Source organism: Crocuta crocuta, unplaced genomic scaffold, assembly GCF_008692635.1.
Source record: "Crocuta crocuta isolate KB4526 unplaced genomic scaffold, BGI_CrCroc_1.0 scaffold131, whole genome shotgun sequence".
NCBI lineage: Eukaryota > Metazoa > Chordata > Mammalia > Carnivora > Hyaenidae > Crocuta > Crocuta crocuta.
In genome coordinates, this window is record NW_027528977.1 from 10,588,143 (window position 1) to 10,615,787 (window position 27,645).

The following is a 27,645-nucleotide window of genomic DNA, read 5'->3' on the forward strand; positions in this document are numbered from 1 at the left end:
CCCCGGCATTTAACATCCTGGTGTCCGTGAACGTAATTCATTTAATCCTTTCCTGCTTTTTAAGTTTTCAGGTGGCTACCTGGTAAAACTAGAGAGCATCTTTATGCATCTTTTTTCTTTTGCTTCTGTTTCTAATGATAATAAAATAGTTCCTTAGAAGGGGAATGGCTAAGCCATAAAGGACATCTGGTGTCTAGGCTTTTGGTCCACAGCTGCCACAGTCTTATATGAAGGGGTGTGTTCTGTGGCGTGTGTACAGGTTGAGCCAAAATGCAGCCGTCAGTCATTCACAGGATACCTGGCTGACTGACCCAGCACCGAGTCTGCCTGGGTCCTCTGCCAGGCACCGAGATGGGCAATCTCACACTGCAGAGACGTGGGATCGGTAGACCGTGGCCAGGTCAAGGCGTGTTCTCTGTGGTTTGGACTGGCTTGGAGCCTTGGTGCCATCCCGCCTAAATGTGGCCCGTTTGTCTTTGGCGGAGGTCTGTGTGGGAATAATGCAGGTGGGGAGTCTGTGTGGGGAAGCGTGGCACTTGGAGAACTTGCACTGTTTCTGAATGTCATCGCCTTCACCATGTTGCATTTCTAAACCTATACAAAAATGTCAGTGCACAAATAAAAGGAAGGTAAGGAGTGTGCCCCTGCAGGTTATCCGGTCCCTTTAGGAGTGACCCGTTCTTAGTGTGGTGTGAGGGAAGGCCTCCTCCCTGTCAGAGAACTTTTGTATGAAGTTCCGCATTGCTGCCCTGATGCCCATTGGGGGGAACCCTCCTCCTCAGATGGTCCGTGTGGTCTCTTGCTCCTGGGGAGAACGGCGGATGTCGGTGGTGACCTCCCCCAGATTGTGGTGGGAGAGGGGGATGGGCATGACAATCATCTCCTCTGTTCCCAGAACAGACCCAGGAGAGCATTCAGCGTTTTGAGCAACAGGCAGGGCTGAGAGATGCTGGCTACACACCCCACAAGGGCCTTACCACCGAGGAGACCAAGTACCTGCGAGTGGCAGAAGCACTCCACGTAAGCTCGTCTCTTAGGCATGTTAAGACAGCCCTCCTCACTCACAGCTTGAGATGCGGCCGTGCCTTACACGTTAACCAGCGTTAACCAGTGCGGCTAGCGGGGCGTGTGGAGAGCGGTGGAAAGAGTTGGGTGAGCGGTTCCGAACTGGTTTAGTCCCACCCGTGATGGCACTTTCTGGTGGAAAGCTCCAGAACTCTTAGAGTGTGGTTTCTGTTTATCCATCTGTAAAGTGAGGGTATCTGCCTCATTTCCTTCTGGCCAGGGAGATCCGAGGAGACTGCGCTCACACACACAGTGTGTGTGAGCACGTTATGAACAGTGGAGCGGGTACTTTGTGTACCAGGGTGACTGGCTTTGAGGGAGAGGAGAATCAGACAATCTCAACACTTTACTGGGAAAGGAACATTATGCTCTAGGTTTAATTTTTTTTTAAGTTTGTTTATATTGAGAGAGTGAGTGTGAGCAAGGGTCAGAGAGAGAGAATCCCGGTAAGGCTCTGCACTGTCAACATGGAGCCCGATGTGGGGCTTGAACCCACAAACGATGAGATCAGGAGCTGAGCTGAAATCGAGAGTCAGACACTTGACCGACTGAGTCACCCAGGCTCCCCTAATTTTTAAAATATTAAAATCAAATGTAGAATTGAAATGTTTTTGCCCTTTCATTTCTAAAATTAGAATGAATGAAGAGCAATTTTTGGTAAGGTTAATGACTAGTTGTATGAATGACAGTTTCAAGGGATTTTCTGCCAGGGAATACTCGATGGCACTTAATAGCGCTTTGTGATCTGTGAAGCTTTTGCATTCACTTAGCCTTTGCATTAATCCTTGGAGGTACATACCGTTCTCCATATTTTATAAGTGAAGAGACTGAGGCCCAAGGTCCTATATATAACCAGTCACAGTACTAGAACTCAAGTCTCCGGATTCCCTATTTCCTGGTGTTCTCCCACCCCCACCCACATCCCAAAGTTGTCTGAGAATCTGGTTCCTTAAGGAGTCATAAGGAGGGTCATGATGCACAGTATATGGAAGGGTATATGATAATATGGATCCGGTGGCCTGTGGGTAAGGATATTAGACATCGTGGACTGTTGGATTTTGCGGGAGCATCCCAGATGATTCTTTGCACCCTGAGTTTAAAACCACTGCTGTAGGGGATCAGGGTTGGGTTGGTGACCAGTTCAATCTCTCAGACAAGGCAGATACTTCCGGAGATAGGCACCGAGAACTTTCCAGGATAGGTATCAGTTAGAATTCCAGTTGAGCAATTCACCCTATATAAGGGTAGAATGGGCTTTGGCCCATTTTCTGCATCTTGGCCACAGGAGTAGAACATGGGGATGGCTGAAATGGCAGCTTATATAAATTGATATGTTGAGCGTTGGAGAACATTTAGGCATGCTCATTTATTTGGAATGTAGCTTGGGCTTGCTAGACCATGGAGCACAGAGATGGTGGTGGTGGGGGGGAGGGGGGACTTGATCTACTAGAAGAACTGAAAAGTAGAATTGTCTCTTCCCTCCGAGATGGCTAGTCTGCATGTTCGGTGTGTTTACAGTACCCAGGAACCCAGAGTGACTTTCCCCAGTGGAGGGAAAGGGGCAGCCTCCACAGAGAAAGCATTTAGCTGGAGAGGAGTAGCATGCCTGAGTCTTGGCTTTGAGACACCAGGAATGGCAGGGCTTATACCTGGTAGAGGCAGCATGAGTTCAAGGCCCTACTTAAAGGGCCAGCAAGGCCTATAGCTTGCATTCTGGTTCTTCCACCTACTGGCTGGCAAATGGGGAAATTATTTCTCTGAAAGTAAAAGGTCTGTTGAGGCATTTAGTACAGAGCTATTTGAGATACGTTGTGGAATGAATACATTCTCCTAAAGATGGAATTCTGTCTAGTATGGCAAAATCAAAGGAATATCTGTTCTATAATCCAAAATTATTCTACCAATTAATGTTTTTCCTTTTGCCTGGGTTAAAGTGTGAACCAAGTTATTTACACCCAAACGAGCTGTTTTGTATTTGCTGTCATTTAAGAAAAAGTCTCTTCTCACCCGTCTGAACAGAAACTAAAGCTACAGAGCGGAGAGATCATGAGAGAGGAGAGGCAGCCAGCCTCGGCCCAGTCCACCCCCAGCAGCACACCACACTCATCCCCTAAGCAGAAGTCCAGGTGAGCCCTTCCTGGGAGCCTGCTGCGCTGAGTGAGCCTCCAGGAGGCTAGTGCTGCCTGCGAGGTTGGAGTTGAAGCCTGTGGTTTCAGAGGGAGCCGGGGAGGGGGAGGAAGCTGACAGTTCCTAGTCTTTTGGCATGAGACGCTTCTAGAGGTGTTGGAAGGGGATATAAGGACATGCTTTATTCTTTCTCTTCCAGAGGCTGGTTCACTTCTGGTCCTGCCACAGCCTTACCTGGCCCAAATCCTGGCACCATGGATCCTGCAAGTGGGGACAAGGACAGAAACCTGGCAGATAAATGGAGCCTCTTTGGACCAAGATCCCTCCAGAAGTCTGATTCAGGTAAGGCAGCTCCTTCCAACACAACCCCATGTGGATGGCATTTTACCCTGTATATTGGGAGCTGCTACTAATTTTGAAATCATTTACTTTTGGGTTTACTTCCATAGGAGGTTTTGCCACCCAGGCTTACAGAGGAGCCCAGAAGCCTTCTCCGATGGAACTGATCCGTGCCCAGGCCACCCGAATGGCTGAAGACCCAGCAACCTTCAAGCCGCCCAAGATGGACATCCCAGTGATGGAGGGGAAGAAACAACCGCCACGGACCCATAATCTCAAACCCCGTGACTTAAATGTGCTCACACCCACTGGCTTCTAGAGCTCTTTGTATTCCAGGGGCTCTGGATAGAGGATATCTTGTACCCAACTCCCTTTTTACCTTGGCTTTGACATAGGAAAGTTTTTTTTTTTTGTTTGTTTTTTTAACCTTTTAAACCGAGGCTAGAGCTGGAGATACAATTGGTTTTTGAGAAATGTTAGTGCAAAGCTTATCCTTGTGTGGAAGAAGCCATTTTGTATGGTTTAAAGTGAAATAATCCAGCAGTGATGTATGGGGACCTCATTACCCATTTTTGTATTGTTTACCTTAGACAAGAACTTTGATCACTGCTTACTAGGTAAATAATGTTTGCGTTGGTCCAAAACGGTGGCTTCTTGATTTCTTTACCACTGTCAGCGTGTGCACGGACAAATCATGGAGTAGATGTGTTCACGAGCTAGTTTAGACTTTTCTAACTGTGCACTTCTGTGTGTTCCAGCCGTGTCAGTGGGGGACGTGAGGTCTATTTGAGCCAGACTCGGCAGGGCCCCCTCTTCCTCTGCTGCAGCCGGAGCGTCCTTGTGTTTCGGTAGGCCTTGCTTATCACGTCCGCTTGCAGCCGCTGGAGCACCTCAGTGCTCTAGGAGGGATGCTTCTCTTTTTAGGTGTCACAGAGCAAACACTAGTCTTGCAGACCCTTTTTTGCACTTTGAAAATGAGGTTAATTTAACTCCCAATCTGGTCGAAAACTTCCTTAAGGTAGGAGATTCAGTGTACTGGTTTGGTATAGGATAAATGGATGGTAAACTTTTTTAGTATGGAAGGTGGTGCCTACATTTAGATCATAGTCTTGAGGTTCATGTGAAACCAGTAGTCACCCTATTTTGAATTTTTTTTTTTCTGTTTTTTCTTGTTCAGGCCAAGCATAAACCTTTTTTTTTCTGGGAGGTAGAAGAATTTAAAAACTTTCTCTATGAAATCATTGTCCCCCACAAAGAGCTGCATACTTTTATAAATATGTAAGTTACTGAGGAAGCCACTTGTTCTGTTTCCCCTCTCACCATGTATATGGTCAGTCATTGTCCTAAACATGGTCTCAAATTCCCACGGTTTGTTTGGGATAGTGTCCTGTCTATGTAAGGAGCTGAGCTGGCCTTTCCATAGAGAAGCCCTGGGGTCTAAAATGATCAGAATAATTAATTTATTTGTGTCTTCTGTATGCTTGGATTTCTTGTTTTGACAATAAAAATCCTTCGTGTTTTCTCAGCCATGGATAGCTTTTGTTTTCTGGGTTTTTTTTGGTCCTCTTAAGAGTTACTACATTCTGCCTACTCACAGTCATAGAACCTAAGCATGGTAAACTTGGTATTTTGAAAAACCATTGCCTTTTTATTGTATCCATTTAACATCAAATTATTTGTGACACATTTGTTTCCACCTCCCCCTCCCCCCATTACATTAGATCTTAACAGACTGGCCACAAAGTCAAATTCATAGGCAACATAACAGCTCTAAAATAGGATGTTTGTGTTCCATCAGGGAGAAATGAGTATATCTTTCTCTTTCGAAACAGGTTAACAGTACCTTGAATGACATACATTGATGTCCAGAATTTGTTCAGCAGAGGGCTTCTTTTTTCACATACTGAATGGAAATGTTAAACACATAGTGCATATAGTATTACCTGTTTCAAAAAAGGTATAAATAATTTATTAAAAAATATATACACCTTGTATATTTAAGCCATATTTGAGAACAGGCTAGAATATCAAAAAAAGATATTTACTAAAGAGAAAGTCCATTTTAACCTATAGATAAATAAGATAGGTTTGGTCCTATAAGATTTTTAACTACTTCAGATACTTTTAGAACTTCCAAGTAGTTGGAGATAGAGTTCAGGAGGTATTCTTGGTGTTCAGTGCTTAGAAGGACCTCAGGGGCTGCTCCAATTCTTTGGAGAAGGCTCTGCATCGGGGTTCAGGTCGGCAGCATAGAAGAGCAGGAGCTTCAACAAGTGCACCTTGTCTTGGAGCTGCGGGACGAGCGGCTCCCCCAGCATCTGGACCAGGCGGCTGCGGAAAGCCTCGATCTGCTTCTCCACGTCCACCACCGTGATGTCATCCCCTTGCTGGGGCTTGGGCTTAATCCTTTTGATGATTAAGTCTTTTCGGTCAATCACAGAACTCCGTAAGTGCTCTGCAAGAGGGAAAGAGTCCGTTGAACTGTTCTGAACTGTTTTTTACTCCCCCTTAGGATTTAAGAAGCTGCAGTTTTAGCAGGTAGGGTCTGGGCAGAGACTGGTTACTGGGGTACGAGTCAAAGGCTATTTGCGTATTTGTGCTAACTCCATTTTTTTTTAAAGTTTATTTTTAATGTTTATTTTTGAGATAGAGCATGAGTGGGGAAGTGCAGAGAGAGAGGGAGACACAGAATCTGAAGCAGGCTCTAGGCTCTGAGCTGTCAGCACAGAGTCCGACGTGGGGCTCAAACCCATGAACCATGAGATCATGACCTGAGCTGAAGTGAGCTGCTTAACCGACTGAGCCATTCCGATGCCCCTTTTTAAGTTTATTTTGCGAGCGAGCAAGCATGGGGCAGACGGAGAGAGGGAATCTTAAGCAGGCTCCACATTCAGTGTAGAGCCTGATACAGCTCGATCCCATGACCTGAGCCAAAATCAAGAGTCGGATGCTCAATCGACTAAGCCACCCAAGCACCCCTAAACATGAAGAATTATGATGGTTCAACTTATTCTCAACTCTCAAAGAGAAAAGTATTTGGGTGGATCAACAGATTCACCAAATGTGGCAAAATGTTAATAGCTAGCAAATCAACATAAAAGGTAAATGGGTGTTCCTTGAACCACTCAACCCTTCTGTAGGTCCAAAAATAAACATTGGGGAAAAGTAGGTCTGTCATCCAAATGCACAGATCAGCCCCAACAGGATCCTGGAAGCATGTGGAATTCAGGCAAAGGAGCACAGGTCAGGCTAAGGCAAAGGGATCAAAGAGAGCTCCGAAGACTTGCAGACTCCCAGATGCACCATGTGCACTACAGCCTCATTTTCTCGATCTCATTTGTGATGTGGGGAAAATGGCACTTCCGCTAGCAGGGTTATAGGACTGAATGAACTACATTGTACCCAGAAATTTGGGAAACACAGGATAAATTTATTTTTAAGCAATATATTAGGTTACATTTTCAAATTATATGCTCAATATATTTTTCCTCAACCTATCTTTCCAGGTAAAGTCCCTCTAAACTTCTGGCACTAGGCCTGTCATATGAAAAAAAGTACAACAAATACACTACGGAGTATTCAAAAAGGAAATGGAAGAAGCAGAGCTGCCTTGAGATGTCATTACAGGGCCCTTTCAGCACTCAATCAGCAACAATTCAGCGAGCACCTACTATGTGTGCATCTGGAACTGGGCTAGTTTCCAGGGATACAGTGGAATTAGACTTGGGCCCAGCCCCCATGGACTGATGTTCTAGTTGCAGAGAGCCTGACAGTAAACCAGCCATCAAAAACAATTACAGTTCTGGTGAGTACAATCAAAGAAAGAAAACAGATGCTGTGATAAATAGTGGCACTGGGGGAATGAGGGAAGCAGCCCACTCTAATCAGGGAGGGCCTCTTAGCTGAGTCCTGAAGGATGACAAGGAGGCAACCATGCCAAGGTCCAGGGGAAAAGCAGTTCAGGTAATGAGAACAGCAGGTGTAAATGCCCCAAAGCAGGACAAAGCTTGTTTTGAGAACTAGAGGCAAAGCCTGGGTAGTAAGGGAGGGAGAACGGTAATAGAGGAGACTGGAAGGTAGGCTGGACCACAGAACAATGTGGAGTTCGGCTTTTCAGAGCAAATGGAAGTATCTGGAGGGTTGTAAGTTGGGGAATGTGCCCTATTTTAGTCTGCTACTGGTGGAAAATGTTTGTAGGGGGACTAAAGCCTTTTAGTAAAATGTGGTTTTCTGAAGACCTATGCTACCCTGAAAAATATGAAAGTGATTTTGAAAACATGAAAAGAACTGGCTGAACAGAGGGGGATAGGGAAGACTCGGGGTGGGAAGAAGAGTTTGGAGTTCACTAAGGTCATACAGGATGTTCAAAGAGGCAAATGTTTGCAGTTCCCATCCAAGCCAAGGGGGAGGAGCTCTCAGCCAGTGGACTTCAGCCCTTCTGGTCCAGTTGGCAAGGCCTTGGATTTTATGCTCCAGTAAGTATGCTTAGTAAGTCTTACATCAGAGGCTGTTGGGATTACTGTGTGAGGTGATTTATGTACAGGGTCCAGCACAATGCCCTACTCAAGATACTTTGGCTGGTGGTATTCTTATTGTCAGTTTCTGGATCAGGTTACTAGGGTTAACTATTATTGTTTTATCATCATCATCATCATCACCATCACTATAGGAATCTCCAACCTAACCGTTACACTGAGCTTTTTATCTTCTTTGCAGATCTTTCTCCATGTATCTCTCTGTAGTAATGGCAGAACCCTGGAGTCATCCTTCAGACTCCGTCACTGTCAAACTGATCTTCAAAGTGCTTCTGTACCACCCACGGCCTTCCCTGCTGCACCACCCACCCCCTCGCCACCATGCCCATTCAGCGACCTCCCTGGTCCTCCGCCAATCTACTAGCCACACATCAGGCAGAGCAGCCATCGTGATGCAAAACCACTTTGATGGCTTCTCTCCACTCTTAGAATCCAGTAAACATCCCTTAACATGGCTCCAAAGGCCCTTTGTGCGCTACCTACCTGCTACTCTCGGCTCATCTCGTGGGATTCTCCCCTTGCTCTCTACATTCCAGTCTCATTAGCGTGTTCTATGTTCCTTGGACTCACTACGCAACTTCTTGCCTCAGGGGCCTTAGGCAGGCTTTTTTTTTTTCCCCCTGGAAAATTTTGCCCTGTTTGCCTGGCTAACACCAGTACTTCTTATCTCAGGTGAAGTATCCCTTCTTCAGGGAGGCCTTTGTGGGGCCCTCCAAAAACAGATTACCTCCTATTTTATGTACTTCTCTTTTCCTTCAGAGCATTTAACTGTAATTATATGTTAGTTGTGTGCTTATTTGTTTACAATCAAATCTTTTCACTTGACAGTAAGCTCTGTGAGGGCAGGGCCCATGTTGGTCTTACACACTGAATTCTCAATGAGCCAGTGTACGAATTGAACTGATCTTGCCTGCATCTGCTTTTCTCCCCTCTTTGGACAGGGCTCCTTGTAGGAAGGCTGTGTGTGTGTCTCTCCTGAGAATGAACTGCGGTCTGACTTCTGCGGGTCATACTGCTCAGCTGTCCAGCCAAGTGGAATTCAGGAGAAGCATGTGTTTTTCTTCCTTTAAATATTATATGTTTATTGTTAGCATTCATAGCTTCAAAACAAGAGGTATAAACTATTCACAAGTGTCAGGAAAATTCATGGCAGAACGTAAGTCGTAATTGTGCTTAGCTCGAACCTGAGCCGCACGGCTATGTAAGTGGGGCGTGGGGGGACTGCTTCTCTTAGCCCGAGAGTGTGAGCTCACCTGGCAGACCAGGATCTCAGTGTGCCTGCTCCGCCCTGATATATTTACAAAGTGTGGGGCTTCAGGATCTACTTCTCCCCCAGGTCAAGGGTTTGTATATAAGTAATTAAAAAAATTTTAATGTTTTATTTATTTTTTGAGAGAGAGAGAAACAGCATGAGCAGGGGAAGGTCAGAGAGAGAGGGAGACACAGAATACGAAGCAGGCTCCAGGCTCTGAACTAGCTGTCAACACAGCCTGACGCAGGGCTCGAACCCATGAACCGTGAGATCATGACCTGAGCCAAAGTTGGATGCTCAACCGACTGAGCCACTCAGGCGCCCCTGTATATAAGTAATTTAACAATGTACAGAGAGTTTAGAAAATGGGGGGTTGGAGATTCCTTAGAATCCCATCTTCTAATCTTACCCAGTGATTTCATAGAATAGCAATTTCTTCCAGTGTGTTTTCACTGCACACAGCCTTGGGCAAGAGACCTAAGTTTGAATCCTGGCTCTGCACCTTACTTTTCTCTCAGCCTTTGTTTCCACATCTATAAAAAGGGGATGATACTCTCCTTTACCAGGTTATTGGATTATATAAGCCATTGTGTGTGAATTCACTAGCCTTCCTTCTTCTCTCATGCAAAGATGTTCCCCTAAACAAAGGGCAATCTCCCCAACCTTTCCCTTCTATCCGTGGAGCTGGACAGCTCAGGCTGACCCCAAATGCCCTCAACAACATCCTCAGACCACTCGCAGAGGGCAGAGATGACTAAGGAGCCCTCACAGTAAAAAGCCTATTGACAATGATACCCAACGTTTCAGTACCGAGTGCCATTACTAAGCTGTCTTCTTTGGAGGACATGGTTTCTAAATATTTTTAGAATATTTAGTCCCAATATTTTAGGACTATTGGTTCTAAATATTTTTTTCTCCTTAACTCTTGGTCTCCAAAGAAAGTGGAGAGAATGTTTATACACCGGTCTAAGGCTTTCCTCTCTCCTTTCTTAGAAGCATGAGAATATTCTGTAGTGAAAACAGATCCTTTGGGTGGGAGAGGGGCTAGATGGGAGATGGGTACTAAGGAGGGCACTTGTGATGAGCACTGGGTGCTGCCGTATGTAAGTGATGAAGCACTGAATTCTACTCCTGAAACCAAAATTGCACTGTATGTAAACTAACAAAAATTAACAACAACAACAACAACCCTAAAGAAGTGGATCCCATGTACATCTTAAGTCACTATTGCCCAAGGCCTAGCTGTATTGCCCTGGGAAGCAGAACAGAGGTGAACGAGCAGTGTTAAAGGTGAACTTTAACTAAAGCCAAGCTGCTTTAATATTAACCTTTCTGCTTGGTCTCCAAAAGAACAATTATGTAAACCTTGATGAGGCTAAGTACACATGGAATTTGCCTTTGGGGCTTCGTCCTGAGAAGGATACGCACCTTTCTTTGAAGGTGCTCAATAATGCACAAACTACACAACTGCAGATGTCATGGCCTTGACAATGCACTTTTAAGTTTTAGTCACAAGAGCCTGAAATGTAGGAAGACCTTGTAGCCTACTCCTGGCTGGGCAAATAGGCTGAGAGTCAACTAACACTGTGTGCTTACTATTTTTTCTCACACCTGTTAACAATCAGTGTTGAAAAGTTAGATATTACCATGCCCGTTCCACAGAAGGAAGAAAATGAGGTCTAGAGCCATAAAGTTAGCAGCGTAAGTGGTGGAGTTGGGATTCAAATCCAGATCTTCTGTCCTAAATTCAGTGCTGTTTTTTAATTTCTCTACAATAGCTTCCTCAGTTCCAGGCCTGAGAGGGTATAAGGACTATTGTACCCTCCCAGGTGCCATTACTGAGATAAAATTCAATCTCAACATGATCACAGCAAGTAAATATAAAACTTGTATTACATGTAAATTTGTGTATATTAATATATGAATATATACTTTCCCTCCTTACTGTTTGAGAATAAGTTGAACACTATGCCCTTGTACCCTTCAATACCTCAGTGTAGGTTTCCTAAGACCTAGGACATTTACTTTCACACACCAAGATCATTATCAAAAATAGGAAATTTAATATTAGTATAATGTTATTATGTAATCTACTTAAACTTCATCAACTGTCCCAATAATGTACTTTATACCTTCTTTTTTCATTGCTCAGGATCCCATTCAGGATCATGCTTTGCATTTAGTATTAATGTACTTTAGTTTCTAATCCGGAAGTTTCTTGGTCTTTGTTTTTAAGCCATTAGCACTTTATTTATCTATTTATTTCATTTATTTATTTATTTAATTTGAGAGAGAAAGCATGAGTTGGGGGGAGGAGCAGAGAGTGAGCGAGCGAGCGACAGAGAGCATATCTTAAGCAGGCTTCACGCTTAGCATAGAGAGGCTCAATTCCACGACCCTAGGATCTTGACCTGAGCTGAAATAAGAGTTGGATGCTCGACCTACTGAACCACCCAGGTGCCCCAAGACATTGGCATTTTTAAAGACTACAAGCCAATTGTTTTGTAAAAGGTCCCTCAATGTGAGTTTGTCTGATGCTTCTATGTGATTAGATTCAGATCATGGATTTTTGGCAAGAACGCTACATAAGTGATGAGGTCTCTTTCTCAGGGCATCAGATTAAGAAACAAGTGTGTTTTCTCCCCTAAAAAGTTACTATCTTGGGGCGCCTGGGTGGCTCAGTCGGTTAAGTGTCCGACTTCGGCTCAGGTCATGGTCTCCCGGTTCGTGGGTTCAAGCCCTGTGTTGGGCTCTGTGCTGACAGAGCCTGGAGCCTGTTTCAGATTCTGTATCTCCCTCTCTCTCTGACCCTCCCCTGCTCATGCTGCCTCTCTCTCTCTCTCAGAAATAAATAAAAAACATTAAAAGAAAAAAAGTTACTATCTTTCCTTTTGGAATTAATGATGACATCAGTTTTCCCAAGGGCCTTATTAATCTTTGGCCAATAAAATCACCCTCATTTGGAGCAGCTATTGGTTATTTTCCTTGTTGATATCTGCCTCCTGAGTGTTAATTAGTCTAACTCTCCTGGATCCTCATTGATCACTGGCTTTGCCAGGGACTTGAGCAAAGCTACGTTCACAGACTTGACAGAGCCTTAACAATTTCAGCAAGATGTGTGCCACGGATTTGCTCTGGATTTGCATCACGCTGACAGATGCTTACAACGTCCACAGTCAATGAGCAAGTGACCCAACAAAGACTTTGGAGTGACAGGCCAGGGTAGGATGCCAGGGCTAATCAGATCATTACAAAATACTTGTCACGTTATAAGGACTTCTGCTTACCTATACAACATAATAACTGCAATCACCACTGTAGTATCTGCCATTACAAAAATACGTGAATTCTTCGGCTTCACAGCAGTGATTCCAACAATGTCATTCCTTGTTCCTTATAGTTACAACCAAGGCACAATGCTTTACTTAGGCTGACAAATTAGAATCCCCTATTAACTTCAATTCACAATAATGACGACTGTGAGGCCTCCACAGCCTCGTATTTGTGAACAAATGCTCCTTACCTCTTAGAACGTGTTGATAACTGGATAACAGAAACTGCAGATGCTCAACCAGTTCATCCCATGTCTGCCACTGGGTTTTATCCGACTGCGGAGAAATAAAAGCAGGTGGTAGTAGATGCCTTCCTCAGTTAGAAGTTCAAGGGGCAGGGGAAAGGTGTTCTAGGCCTGATGGAAGCAGGGGAACATGTACCTGGCACTTGAGCAGCGATGTGGAATTGTTCAGAAAGTAGAGGGCCTGGGCCAGAGACAAGGGCAGGCGGGTGGGAGTCTCGCAGCTGTGAAGGAATATGATTTCTAACACTTTGCAGCGCAGAAGGTGGCTTTCCATCGTAGTAAAGAACATCTCCCTGTATGGAGAAGAGAAAGAGGGTTAATCATCACAATCCTCACTTGAAGGAATATACAGCACAATTCCATCCAAAAGTGCTAACATTCATGCTAAAACAGATGGCTAAGAAGGCACAACGGGAGCCTACAAACTCACAAAGCTCGTGGACAGGCAGAGGTAGATTTATTCATGAATTAACTGCTGCCAGAAGGAGAGAAAAGTCTTTGGCATTTGGAAAAGACCAGTTGAGGACAAATGAAAAAGAATAACTTCATACTGTAAGAGAATTCATACTGACAGTAAATGACAGTAAATATTTCTGGAAGTCCATGGTGTGCCAGACCCTGTTTGGCCCAGCAAAGAACATCAAGGCATTAAAAGAAGGGGTTTCTCTCATGCTTCATCCAATATTTCAGCATGAGGGAATTTTGGCTCCCTCTTAGGAGTCTGGCTAATTTTAAAGCTGACTGTTCAACAGGGCAGAAGGTACGTGACGGGAACCTAAATACAGTGCAGGGCAGGTGCACATGTGTGTGAGCTGCTTGTGGTGCTCCGGACACACAAGCAGGAGAGAGTGCATTTGGTCAGGGGACTCCAAGGCCTTTCTCCAGAGGGGAGAAACCTGGACAAAACAAATGAAGTAAAAAATACACAGCTGTGGGCATTGCAGCTTCTTAAATTTCAAGTCTAGGGCTTGAGAGTCTCAGAGGGACGCTTGCCCTTGGCTTTGTCACTACTACCCCGTGCAGGGCTTCAGCAGCAAGGCTGGGCTCCAGCATATTCAGAGTCTCAGGGAGGGAGGGCTACAAACTGGCAGCTCTGCTTCAAGAAGGTGAACCAAGCTCATTGTTCTGAGAGCAATGTCAGCTTCTAGAAGAATGGTATAAACCTCAGATGCATCTGCTCCGAGGTGTTTCCTTAAAGGTTTGTGAGTCCTTGTCAGGTCTGCTGGTCACACAGTTGCGGGGAGCAGACAGCTCGCAAGCATGTAAGGAGGTGCAGCACTGGGGAGCACGGGTGGCCCTGATCCGAGAGCTCTTTCTCCTGCAACATCTTGCCCCTTTGTGGTTTTGCAACATCTGGCAAAGTAGGGGGTTCTTTATGCTGCTGCCACTTATGAAAAGCACAAAGTGTCTATTATTTTAATTTTCTCTTTTTCCCTTTCCCTTTGCTTTTGCGTTAGGCACATAGATTATTTGTATAAAAGCAAAGTTTAAAAAGCAAAATGAATATTGTTAACTTTTGCTTCTTACTATTCAGAAGTTTAAAAAGTCAACAATATTTGTGAAAATCCATTTTATCTCTAATGATTTGAAAATCATTGTGTATCTTCTCTGACAAATTTCCTTCTTTGATGCAAGGAACTCCAAGTGATTGCATTTGCAAGATAGTCCCCAAATTCTTTTTAAAGTCCAATTTGTACTCTGTATTTGGCCTATTTCTTTCACAAGACAGTTTTCCTCTTCTATAACCTTTTATTTCAAACTGCATTTTTTCTTCTAACTTTGTTTCCAGGGCTTATGTTTGCTTGATTTTATAATCCACAGGTGGCAAACACAGAGATATACAAAGGACAAAGAAATCATTTTCATGCACTGGCCATAGTTGGAAATGGAGGGACGATGATCTATAGCAATTCAAATCTGAATTTCAAAAACAAGATGCAGAGGAAGGCCGACATCCAGATTCACAGATTATCTGGTATTGGATTTACCCTCCTGCCTTAAACAATTATAAACTGGAGAACTATATGCAATAATTATTTTCAGACACTGGATAAGCTGCTTCAAAGGACTGTTATTCTTGAGAGAAGGGAAACAGAAGTGGCGAACCTCATATTCACCCCAGATTTCTCATGAGGGGCACTTTCTCTTTTTTTTTTTTTTTAATATTTTTATTTATTTCTAGGCGAGAGCGAGCAGGAGACAGCGTGAGCAGGGGAGGGTCAGAGAGAGAGGGAGTGACAGACTGAAACAGGCTCCAGGCTCTGAGCTGGCAGTCAGCACAGAGCCCGACGCGGGGCCCGAACCCACGAACCGCGAGATCATGACCTAAGCGAAAGTCAGACGCTTAACCGACTAAGCCACCCAGGCGCCCCTCATGAGGGGCACTTTCTAACTAAGGCAGAGGGAAGTGTGGGCCCCAAACACAGAACAGTGGGCTTGTGGGGCAGAGCAGAGACTGAGGTCAGGACAGCTGAGGTGGCCAGAATTCGTGTTGGAGGAGAAAAGCTCAAGCAATGTGTGTAAAGGGGCCCTGTCACACGTCCAGGAAGCACAAAAGCCTGAGAGACAACAGCAACTGGAGGGACTGTGAGCTGAGTGGAGATTCTGGAGATCTTCCAATGCTGACAGACACCGGGGTTTCAATGAGCCAGAGTGAGGAGACCTCACTGAACACCTTGCACCTTCGGTGAGACCCTAAAAGGACTAGGCCTCCAGACTCCAGCCTTTATAATAAGGGCTGCTTTTGAGCCACCCTTACAAATCCTAGAAACAGGCCTCAACAGGAGAAAGCAAATCTGCCAGCAAATTAATTGCCAGAATAAAACTCAATACTCTTAAAAAAACCCAACAACCCACAAAAACTCTCAATAATACAGCATTCATAATGTCCAGCACACAATAAAACATTATTCGACAAGGGAAAAAAGTGTTAAAATGGAGAACAGATTAGTCGCCAGAGGTTGAGAAGGGATGGGGTGGGAGGGAAGTGCCTATGGCTATAAAAGGGCAACATGAGTAGTCCTTGTGGTGATGAAAATGTTCTGTGTCTTGTTTGTATCAGTCTCAATGTCCCGGTTGTGAGACTGAACTACGGTTTTGAAATGAGATCATTGGGGAAACTGGTTAAAGAGCACACGGGATCTCTCTGTGGTCTTCCTTGTAACTAATGCAAATATCTAATTATGTCAAAATAAAATATAAACATTTTTTAAATGTTTATTTTATTTTTGAGAGAAAGAGAGCATGAGCAGGGTAGAGACAGAGAGGGAGACACAGAATCTGAAGCAGGCTCTAGGCTCTGAGCTATGAGCACAGAGCCCGATGCAGGGCTCGAACCCATGAGCTGTGAGATAATGACCTGAGCCAAAGTCGGGCACTTAACAGACTGAACCATCCAGGTGCTTCCCCTCCCAATTTTTTTAAAATGTTTATTTTTGATAGAGAATCAGAGTGTGAGGGAAGGAGGGCAGAGAGAGAGGAGACACAGAATCCAAGGCAGGCTCCAAGGTCTGAGATGTCAGCATAGAGCCTGGACACGGGGCTTGTGGGAGATCATGACCTGAGCTGAAGTCGGATGCTTAATGGACTGAGCCACCCAGGTGTCCCAAAATAAAATTTTAATTAAAAAAAGCTAAAAGCCAGTAAGAAAGACTAAATGGAATAGAAAATATTTCATCCAAAAGAAGATAGAAAAGGAGGTAAAAATGAACAAAGGAGAGAGAGACAAATAGGAAGCAAATAGCAAGATAATAGATATAAAACCAACAATTAAATGTAAATGGAATAAATAACTCCCATTAAAAGGTAAGGATTGTCAGCTGACTAAAAATCCCAGACTAGGGGCACCAGGGTGGCAGAGTCAGTTAAGCATATGATTTCAGCTCAGCTCATGACCTCGTGGTCCATGAGCTCGAGCCCTGCATCAGGCTCTGTGCTAACAGCTCAGACCCTGAAGGCTACTTAAGATTCTGTGTCTCCCTGTCTTTGTTCTTCCCCTGCTCATGCTGTTTCCCAAAAATGAATAAACGTTAAAAAGAAAAAGCTTTAAAAAATACTCAGACTATATGCTACTTACAATAAACATACCCTTTTTTCCTAACTTTTTGTTGGACTCAAAGAGTTGCAAGAATAGTACAAAGAATTCCCAAACACCATTAGTGCTTTTCACCAAATGCTTATCACATCTTCTTTATCCTTTTATCTTTGCTTTTCTATTGATTTCTCTTAACTATTTGAGAGTAAGCTGCAGACATGATGCCCATTTACCCCTAAATACTTCAGTGTAGAATTCCTAAAAACAAGGACATTCTCTTAGATAACCAAATACAATGATCAAAATCAGGAAATTAACTTTAACATAATATTATCCATAGACTTTAATCAGTTTTTTCATTGTCCTCATGCTATTTATAACAAAAGAAAATCACAGATTACACATTGTATTATCTGTTTTTACAGTTAGTTCCTCAACTTTACTTTGTCTTTCATGACATTGACATTTTTAAAAAGTGCAGGTCAGTTGTTTTTCATAAAATGTTTCTCATTTGGGATTTGATATTTTCCCACAATTAGCTGAGGTTATACATTTTGGGGCAAGAGTACCACAAGAATTAGGTTTTGTTTTTCTCAGTGCATCATATCAAAAGGCACATGATGCCAACTTTTCTTATTGTTGGTGTTGACTTTGATCACTTAGTGACTAAGGTAGGGCCTCCACTAAAAAGTTATTTTTTCCCCTTTATAGTTAATGAGCATGTTGTGGCAGTATACTTTGAAATTACGCAAATATCTTGGTACCCCACAAACTTTCACCATTTTAATAGTGATACTAGCTATTATCACGATGCCTGTCAAATGGCATTTTTTCCCCAACTCATCATTTCTTCTTATACTCATTAGCTGGCTTTCAACTGTAAGGAAGAAAGTGCCTTCTCTTCCTTGTTTCCTGTCATATTAGAATCGTAGATTCTTATTTTCTTTAATTGTTTATAGTCTTTTACTGTCAATGTTTATTTTGATGCCAAATTATCCCAGATTTGGTCAGCAAAACCCTGTAAGCTGGCTCGTGTGTCTTGTGACATGTCTGAACATTTCCTTACTTTCTGGCACAAGATGTTGCAGGCTCATCTTGTACTTTTCCCTACCTCAGCTGTGGAAGTATCCTTTTCTTCAAGGAACTCTTGTTCCTCTTAGTGTAAATTGGTATTTAGAAACAAAGATCTGGGTACTAGGTGGGTACTTTGCTACTAAAGTGTAATTATTTTTATGTTCTCTCAGTGGGCAGAGGTAGAAAAATGATGAATGAATGCGTACACACACTCACACACACACCGTCACACATGTATATCTATTTCTTTATCCGTACTTATTAGAAACCACAAGTTCATATTGATACCTCCAATTCCAATCCAGCACCACAGGGTTCCTTCTATCCTTTCCCCTTTTCATATGTGTAACTCTCTTCTCTGACAGTGAGAAACTTGGCTCTCATTATCCACAATACATTTATTTGTTTAATCCTAGAATACATATAAGATAGTTTTTAATTCGTTAACTTATACCTCTGTGAAAAAGAGTTCAATATTTATTTACACTTCATTTTCTCTTTAGCCTGAGAATATTTAGTCCAAATACTGTGTTTTAAATTACTTGGACAGATTAGTGGTTGCCAGGGATTGGGGATGATGGATGGTGTGGCAATGAAAGGAAAGGGATCCTTGTGGTGATGGAACAGTCCTGGATTATGCTGGTAGTTATGTGACTCTATGAATCTACACATGTGATCACACTGCACACAAATGAGTGCATGTAAAATGGGTGAAATCTGTATAGGATCTGTGGATTATACCTACGTCAATTTCCTGTTAGTGATATTGTACTATAGTTATGTAAGATGTAATCACTGGGGAAAAACAGGGTGAAGGGTACACAGGACCTCTCTGTATTAATTTTTGCAACCTCCTGTGAATCCATAATTATTAAAAAAAAAAAAAAAGTTACTTGGGCTTGTTTTTCCCTCACATGCCTCCCCTCATACGCCTCCCCTCACCCCCAGTTACGTTATTTACTTAAACCACAATTAGGTTTATTTGTCTTATTCCATGTTAGGCTCTCCCTTGTTGATATCTTTCAACTCTCTTGTTGACTTATTCTCCTTTTTTGAGTATATAAAAAGTTATAACTATACAAAGAAGTGTATTTGGAAGTATTACACCATCACCACCACCAGCACCACCATTACCACTCTGGCCTAGTACCTTTTCTCTTCCAGCCCATTGCCATCCACCCCCTGGATGTAAGCAATTTGATTAGCCTGCCATTTATCTTTTTTTTTTTTTTCCAGTCTGCTGTTTTTCTTAACTTTGTTCCTTTTTTGACAAATTATCATAATCATCTACATTTAAAAATTTTTCTTAGAAAAAGATATATATAATTTTCTGTGAATGCTCTTTTGCATTTTGCCTTTTTAATTTAATAATGTATTTTGGAAATCAGGTCAGAGATTTTCTCCTACTTTTAATTTTTATTTTTTATAGCTGCATAATACTCCATTGTGTAGATGTCCTGTGGGTATTCAACCACTGCCCTATGAATGGGCATTTGGGTTGTTTCTAATGTTTTATAATTATAAACAATGCTGCAGTGAATATCCTACATGTGGTATTTTCATACTGTTAGAAGTATATCTTCCGGGCAAATTCCTACAAGTGAGATTGCTGGGTCAAGAGATAAATGTTCATCTCGTTTGTTAGATAATGCAAAATTCCCAATAGGTTTGCACCATTTTGCATTCCCACCAGCAACATGCGAGTTTTGCTCACATGCTTTCTCAAAACCTCTCTCTCTTTTTTAAAGATTTTATGTTTAAGTAATCTGTGCACTTAACATGGGGCTCGAATTCACAACTCTGAGATCAAGAGTCATATGCTCTACCAAGCGCCAGCAAGGTGCCCCTCAAAACCTCTCTACTGGAGTGTATTTATTGTACTTCAAAATTCTTACTATTTGGGTAGGTGAGAAATGGCACCTCAGTGTTGTTTTAATTTATATTTCTTTAAATATGAGGGTGAACATTATAAGAAAACTACAGCTCAATATTCCTTGTAAACACAGATGCAAAAGCCCTTAATAAAATGTTAGTAAATGAATCTGTCAATACACAAAAAGGGTAACATATCACAATCAAGTACAATTTTGATTTCAGGAATGGAAGATTGGTTTAACATTAGGAAATTAATTAGTATAATTCATCACATCAATGTGATAAAGGGGAAAAATTATGATTATCTCAATAGATGCAGAAAACATATTTCACAAGTTTCAATACCTATTCTTGATAAAACATTCCACCACAGAAACTAGAAATAGAAGGAAGCTTCCTCAATCTAACAGACAACCTTCTATGAAACATCTACAGCTAACATTATACTTGGTCAAAGACTGACTGTTTTCCCACTAAGATTAGGAATAAGGCAAGGATGTCTGCTCTTATCCTTCTCCAACAAGCTATTGGAGGTGCTAGCCCATGTAATAAGGCAGGAAAAAGAAGCAAAAGGCATACAGATTTGAAAGGAAGAGGTTAAACTGCTTTTATTTGCAGACAATATGGTTGTGTTTGTAGAAAATCCTAAAAAAACCCACAAAAGTATTCCTGCTGGATATAATAAGTGAATATAGCAAGGTTGAAGCAGGATTGCTATATACTATCAATGAGCCACTAGAAAATGATAGGCCACATGGGTTATACGTTTGTCAAAATCTATGGAATACTTATGCAAATCAGTTTACATAATTTAATTGTACGTAAATTATACCTAAACTTCAAAGAATTTAAATAAACCAAGGTAAAGGCTATATGAAAGTATCTTCTAGTACAATTTGGGTGCCTGTCAATTTGCCCCTTCTGAATTTTAGAATAGGGTCAGGCTTTATTTAAATATTTTTTGTCAATGTTAGGTCTGAATGTGTTTATAGTTACCCATTCCTTAGAGTTCCCATCTCTCATAAGAATCTAGGCTTAAATGAATGAATGGCATGTGAGTTGGACCCACCAAATGAAATACTCCTGACAAAGTGATAGAGCAAGCACAGCATTTCCTTCAGTCTGACCACCATAACATATTGCTTCCTTTGAACACTGAATTTGGGATTAAAAAGTCCTGGGTTTAAATTTGTATTATTAATCCAATTAGCTGTGTAACCGTGGACTAATCATTTCACTACTTTAAATATTTTTCTCATTTGTTAAATAGGAACAACATATAAAAATATGAGATAGTTAATGAGTCAATGACACATGTCATTGTAGGGACTCAATAAATGTCTTTCTTATTCTCACTGGGGTATTTTAATTAAATCTCTATTACAGTACATTTTGATATGACATTCTCTTCTAACAGAGGAACCAGAACTGTATAAGCATAGTCTTGCCTGCCAATTGGGAGTTTATGGGATGGGGATCAGAAGTCACACATGGAGCTCTGACAGAGATCATTTCCCCAAGACACCCTACTGTACAATGGCTCTCTCATGGTTACTTCCTATACCAGCAACTATTCATGAATTCATGTTCATTCATTCATTCATTCATTTATTTTTCCTCTGGATTCTAAAATTACTGGTTTAAAGAAAGAATCACTGGTCCCTGCCAAGAACTCTATTTCTTTGTCTCCTCCTAGAGGAAACACTTTACTAATATTCTTAGAGAAATTGAGTTCCTTATTCTTAATTGTTTGAGCTTATTCTACAGGGTCAACTATCTCATCCTCGGCTCACCTCTTCTTCTGCTAATATTGGACATGCCTATTTCATTCATCCACCAAGCCTTTAATGAACATTTATATCAGGCCCTATGGTTGAAGATCAGAGAACAGCTGAACCTTGAGGGGTGAGTAAGTTCTCAGCCAAATGAATAAAGTAAGAAACTGTAGGTTCCATTTAAGGCATCCTGCCTGTTCTCAAGTGGTTACGTCTTAGTTTCAAATAATTAGTTGAAACCCTCTTTCTTTCAAAAGGTTCAAGAGCAGAAACTATCCGTCCTTCTCTTTTTTCCCAATTTAACTACTGTTTGGAATTTTCTTTTGAAATTCTGTTCCCAGAACATAAAACAGAAACGAAAGTAAGACTAACCTCTGACTCCTCTCAGGAATGTCCAGCACAAACCCAAACATCATCTCAGCAATTTTATTGGAGCTGCAGGTGGGGGTCCTGTCCACCTCTACGGCGATGGACAGCATCCTCTGCAGCTGACACACAATCCTGAGTGCAGAACACAGAACACAAGTGAGTGAGACAGTCCGGCAAGGAGCCATCCTGCTAGCTGGGAGGGTGCCCCCACCAGTGCACTAAAGGATCTTGTAAAGCACATACGAGGTCAGGGAGAACTACTTGAACCATCAGCATGCTAATTTTATTTAGCAATTTCACCTTCCTTAATCCCTTTGCCAGCTCATACTATCTGAACCTCTCAAAGTGCTGAGCTGTAAAAGCAAGCTACTTTTAAATTAAAAAAAATAGGATCTAGAGAACTTTAAGGATCATGTAACCTATAACTTCTCTATTTTCCAGATGAAGAAACAGGTCCAGAATGACTATCAATTATTTGAATTTCTTTGATACGGGAGAAAATACATATTTATCATATGGTTCTCCTGCTCCTGGTTCCCTTATAGTCATCTTTTACTAAGTCAGTCTCAGAACTTCAACTAGTGGACTGTGACCCTCTCTCCCATCAGCCCTAATGTGGGAGGGAGCCAGGTTGATGTGGCCGAAAGAATGCAGGCCACCCCTCAGAAAGGTGGGCCTGGCCTGAAGTCAGCCTTTTCTAACATGCATCATTATTTGTGGTGGAAGAAAGGGCTCTGTTTTCAGAAAATCTGCAGCTATAGTAACACAAGAGGTGGCCCAGGGGCTGTGGCATCAGATTCTGGTTCTGCAATTAGAAGTTGGTCAACTTCTGGGGCGCCTGGGTGGCTTAGTTGGTTAAGCGTCTGACTTTCGCTTAGGTCATGATCTCGCGGTTCGTGGGTTCGAGCCCCGCGTCGGGCTCTGTGCTGACTGCCAGCTCAGAGCCTGGAGCCTGTTTCAGTCTGTGACTCCCTCTCTCTTTGACCCTCCCCTGCTCATGCTGTCTCTCTCTCTCTCCTAGAAATAAATAAAACATTAAAAAAAAAAAAAGAAGTTGGTCCACTTCTGACAAATGACTAAACTGCTTTGAGTCCGTCTTCTCATTTCTAAAAATGGAAAATAACACCACCTATTTCAGAAAGTTGTGAGTGCTATGTAAGATATTTGGCAGATACACATTCATTAATGGTAAATGGTAGTGCTTATTGTTGTTAACATCCTGAGAAATTGACTTTTAGAGGGGTTTATTTTTCTTTCTCCTAATATTTACTTATAATAAATAATAATTTAGATTATGATATAGACTATCTTCCAATGAAGGAACAGTGTCTGCCTCTCTGTTAGGTCTGTATACTGAGGTTCTCGGATAACCCTACTTTAGGGCCTTTCCCAGTCTGCCAAGCAAATGCTTTATTGTTCTAAACATTCTCCCTTTAGATATAAGATTGTCTCTTCAATTAGTTAAAACCCATAGGCTTTATATGTAAATCAGATCAATGCAACCAGATTATAAAATAGCATTGTGAATTTAGGCACAAACGCTGTATTTGAAATGTCAAGTGTGACTGGTTTTTAACAATATGACTGACATGGAGTAGTAGTAGGTGATGTGTGCAATGACAGCTTTGGACTCTAAGATCCTGGCCTCTCTCAAAAAAATGCCAAAACCACCCTCAATCCTGTAACAGAAATGCCAGGAATCTCTTTTCAGTGTGGTCTGAGGTAACGGGGCCTGCCCTGTTCTGAGCCATTGCTGTTATAACCTGTTGGAATCTGCAGGTTAAACCGCTACTCTTCTCCCAGGCCTGGAGGAGAGACGTGAAGGTCCTTACAGGCTGCCAGAACACCCACTATCCCTGACTCTTGCTCTTCTTCTGTTGCTGGATGGCTGAAGTAATGAGGAGCTGTAACCCTGCAGTGTCTCCTGGAATCCAGGGAATGGAGGGCAGCATCCCCTCGCTTTTGTTTCACTTCAACTTTGTGAATTTATGTTCACTTCGTGAAGTCCTATTCATCTAAGAGGGAAATCATGTGCCTTGTTTAGCTTTGGCATTAGAATTTAGCCTTTAGTCAAACTAAGATAGTCTTTAGTAAAAATCAGCCTATTACAAGAGATTACTAACTTTGTGGAAACTTCTAGGAATGGTGCTGTTCTCTAAAGCAATAAATCCCAATAGCCCTGGGAAAGACAACTTCTGCCTGCCCCTTACAGCTGATTGGTGTTCTTTGTCAGGTTAGGCTGGGGAGAAGGATGGCTACTGGTGGCCTTCAAGATTCCTGTTCCTGGAGAGGTCTGATTCCCACTTGTGGGCTGAGTTAATCCGTCTTCAGTCACTACTTTGACCAACCACTTGATAACATCCCTGTAGTGGAAAATAAGAAAAAAAAAAGTTTAGACTTCTGTCTTACTGTATGGTGATCAAAACTGCAACCTTAACCTGGGCTCCAAGGCCCAAGATTTCCCCAAAGGCAACAAAGAGGGCTCTTTGTAGAGATTTTCGATATTTAAATAAGTCTAATGGAAACCCCACATTTAATTGCAGTAAGGTTATAAGAGCTAACTAAAATACTGACATTTTTGTGAGTTCTAATTATTGAAAAGTACTTCTGAGGTCAAAGAGTACTATCTATGGCTTCCTGAGCGGGTAGAAAGTTAGAGATGCTGATTATAAAATCAAAGATAACCAATTAACTAATTAAATAAGGCAAGTATATCATGCTTTGAGGATGATTTTTAATCTAAATCTATGACTTTAGCCCAGGGATGGGTTTTAAGTGACTTAGCAGAATTGGGAAAGCTGAATCCTACACTAGCAGTAGAGAAGAGCAATCCTATTTAAGCACATTTACCAAAAAAGAAAGACTCCTCACTAAGTTCTGCAATGACAGTACAAGGCTTCCCTGAGCGAGGATGAAAGGATGTAAGGGAAGAGGAGTATGATGGTTTGTAAGTTCTCTAAGAGAAATTTAGACCCTACACTGCATGTTACATAGCGGAGAGATAAAACAGAGGGTCTCTGGGCGAAGACACCCAGCACAGCTGGGAGGCAAGGGCATCAAAACGCAACAATGGCACTAAATGAACATATGCTGAACGCAAAGACCCTGGCTATTTTCCACACTGGTCTTCTAAAAACTGGGCATCTTGGTCTTTATCCTTCACGTGGGAAACTGGAAGTCTTCTCTGGAAAACCCATCCAGCCCAAGAGGAAAGACTTAAAGACACTGATAAGGTATTTTCTAAGAACAGGGAAGTGCAGAAATGCCGAGTTCTCCCATGGATTCAGCTTCCATCAGCTGTTGAGACTGTCACAACATAGACTCCCAAGGTTTACCACACACTTATGGAGATATTCTAATAAGAGAGATAAGCACCAAAATAGCCAAAAGCAACTCTACTTCCCCCCAAAAAAGCAACCTGGGAGAAAATAAGACTACATAGAGAATAAACAAAACCAAGGCTATCTAAATGTCCGTCAACTAATGATTGGAAAAAGAAGATGTGGTTTATCTATACAATGGAATACTACTTGGCAATGAGAAAGAATGAAATCCTGCCATTTGCAGCAATGTGGATGGAACTGGAGGGTATTATATTAAGTGAAATAAGGCCATCAGAGAAAGACAGATATCATATGTATTCATTCATATGTGGAACTTGAGAAACTTAAAAGCCCATGGGGGAAGGGAAGGGGAAGAATAGTTACAAAGAGGGAGGAAGGCAAACCATAAGAGGCTCTTAAATACAGAGAACTGAGGGTTCATGGAGGGGGTAGTTGGGGGAGAGGGGAAAGGGGGTGATGGACACTGAGGAGGGTATATGTTAGGATGAACACTGGGTGTTGTATGTAAGTGATGAATGACAGGAATATACCCCTAAAACCAAGGGCACACTGTATATACTGTATGTTAGCCAACTTGACAATAAATTATATTAACCCCCCCCCAAAACTTGAACTCACAAAACTGTGAGATCATGACCTGAGCCGAAACCAAGAGTTGGGACACCTAACCCACTGAGCCACCCAGGCACCCCATATTTATTAATTTTAAAAGGAAACATTTAAAGACAAAGTAAAAGAGCTCTTGGAAATAAAAAACTTGGTAACAGAGATAAAAAACTCTTTTCCAGGAATGAAGGATGTTCCTAGACTGAAATAGCACACTGAAGGCCCAGAACAATGGATGAATACAGACCCATAACAAGCATACTGGGCAAAAAGAGGATTCTAAAAACTTTCAGAGGAAAAAATTAGGGGATATACAAAGGATCAGTAATCAAAATAGTTATGACTTTTTATTTTTTATAAATTTTATTTATTTCTAGGAGAGAGAGAGAGAGACAGCGTGAGCAGGGGAGGGTCAGAGAGAGGGAGTCACAGACTGAAACAGGCTCCAGGCCCTGAGCTGGCAGTCAGCACAGAGCCCGACGCGGGGCTCGAACCCACGAACCACAAGATCATGACCTAAGTGAAAGTTGGACGCTTAACCGACTAAGCCACCCAGACGCCCCAGTTATGACTTTTTAAACAGCAATTGTGGAAGCTAGAAGACAATGGAAGATTTCCTGCAGTACTCTGTAGAAAAGTTACTGCTAACCAAAACCATCTATACTTAGTTACCAGTCAACATATAGGAAGATAAAATATTTTCAAACATATGACATCTCAAAATTTTACTTTACACATCTCTTTCTAAGAAGCTACTGGAGACCGATCCATCCAAATTAGGGGGTACACCAAGAAAGAAAGAGACAGGGCAAATAAAGGAAAGATCCAACTTTGGAAACAAAGAAAGGAATTTCTCACATTTATGATAAGTGCTGGCAGAAAGGACAACTAATCCAGATTAAAGGAGGTCAAACAGTTCCACCATAGATCTTCAAGGAGAAGACTACCTAGTGCAAATAAACATCGAGGGGAGATTTAGGCCAAATAGAGAATTTGGGGTTGACTTCCAGTGTGCAGAAAGAATACAGGGGAACTAAAAGTAAGGCAATTATTAACTATACGGAAACAAAAGGGTATGAATGAAAGGAAAAATAATCAGAGTTTATTTAGTACTTGGCTCAACTCTGACTAGCACCTAACTACACTATCCTGTGCTCTTTGTAGGTCTACTTATTGATTTTCTATCCTATAATAATTAACATTTAAACTTTACAAAAAATTCCACAATTATGAAAATGGATATAGGCATGCAAACTATGGGTGGAAGCTAATTGATGCTCAAAACAATATGAAGCTCCTCCTTTTTTATTAAAGTAGTTACAATAGTCAATATTCCATATAGGCCCGGAGAAAACTATTTTTAACAACATGCAAGAACATATGGTAATATGAATATGAGAAGAAGAATTTCAATTATGCTGGTAAAAACAAAGGATGCTGGTATACTAGTCTGGTGAAAACCATTTCCAAAAAAGCAAGGGACTGGAGTGCCTGGGCAGCTCAGTTGGTTAAGTATCCGACTCTTGATTCCTGTTCACTTTGTGATCCTGCAGTTCATGAGTTCGAGGCTCATGTTGGGCTCTGCACTGACAGCATGGAGCCTGCTTGTGATTCTGTCTCCCCCTCTCTCTGTACCTCCCCAACTCATGCTGTCTCTCTCTCAAAAAAAAAAAA

General features: G+C 42.1%; 2 protein-coding genes across 2 annotated transcripts in view; one reads left to right on the forward strand and one right to left on the reverse strand.

Annotated features, from left to right (window-relative positions):
- KIAA1191 (KIAA1191 ortholog) overlaps positions 1–5,064 on the forward strand; it is a 14,640-nt gene extending 9,576 nt beyond the window's left edge. The window contains exons 6-9 of the mRNA XM_077757279.1: positions 896–1,020; positions 3,085–3,191; positions 3,392–3,534; positions 3,642–5,064. Of these exons, the coding sequence (XP_077613405.1) occupies positions 896–1,020; positions 3,085–3,191; positions 3,392–3,534; positions 3,642–3,850 (584 nt within the window). The 3' untranslated portion in view covers positions 3,851–5,064. The remainder of the gene's footprint in view (positions 1–895; positions 1,021–3,084; positions 3,192–3,391; positions 3,535–3,641) is intronic.
- An 85-nt stretch (positions 5,065–5,149) lies between these two features.
- SIMC1 (SUMO interacting motifs containing 1) overlaps positions 5,150–27,645 on the reverse strand; it is a 38,810-nt gene continuing 16,314 nt past the window's right edge. Inside the window, exons 5-9 of the mRNA XM_077757280.1 lie at positions 24,232–24,384; positions 22,025–22,153; positions 13,032–13,188; positions 12,842–12,926; positions 5,150–5,986 (exon numbers count right to left, since the gene is read on the reverse strand). Coding sequence (XP_077613406.1) covers positions 5,724–5,986; positions 12,842–12,926; positions 13,032–13,188; positions 22,025–22,153; positions 24,232–24,384 — 787 coding nt within the window. The 3' untranslated portion in view covers positions 5,150–5,723. The remainder of the gene's footprint in view (positions 5,987–12,841; positions 12,927–13,031; positions 13,189–22,024; positions 22,154–24,231; positions 24,385–27,645) is intronic.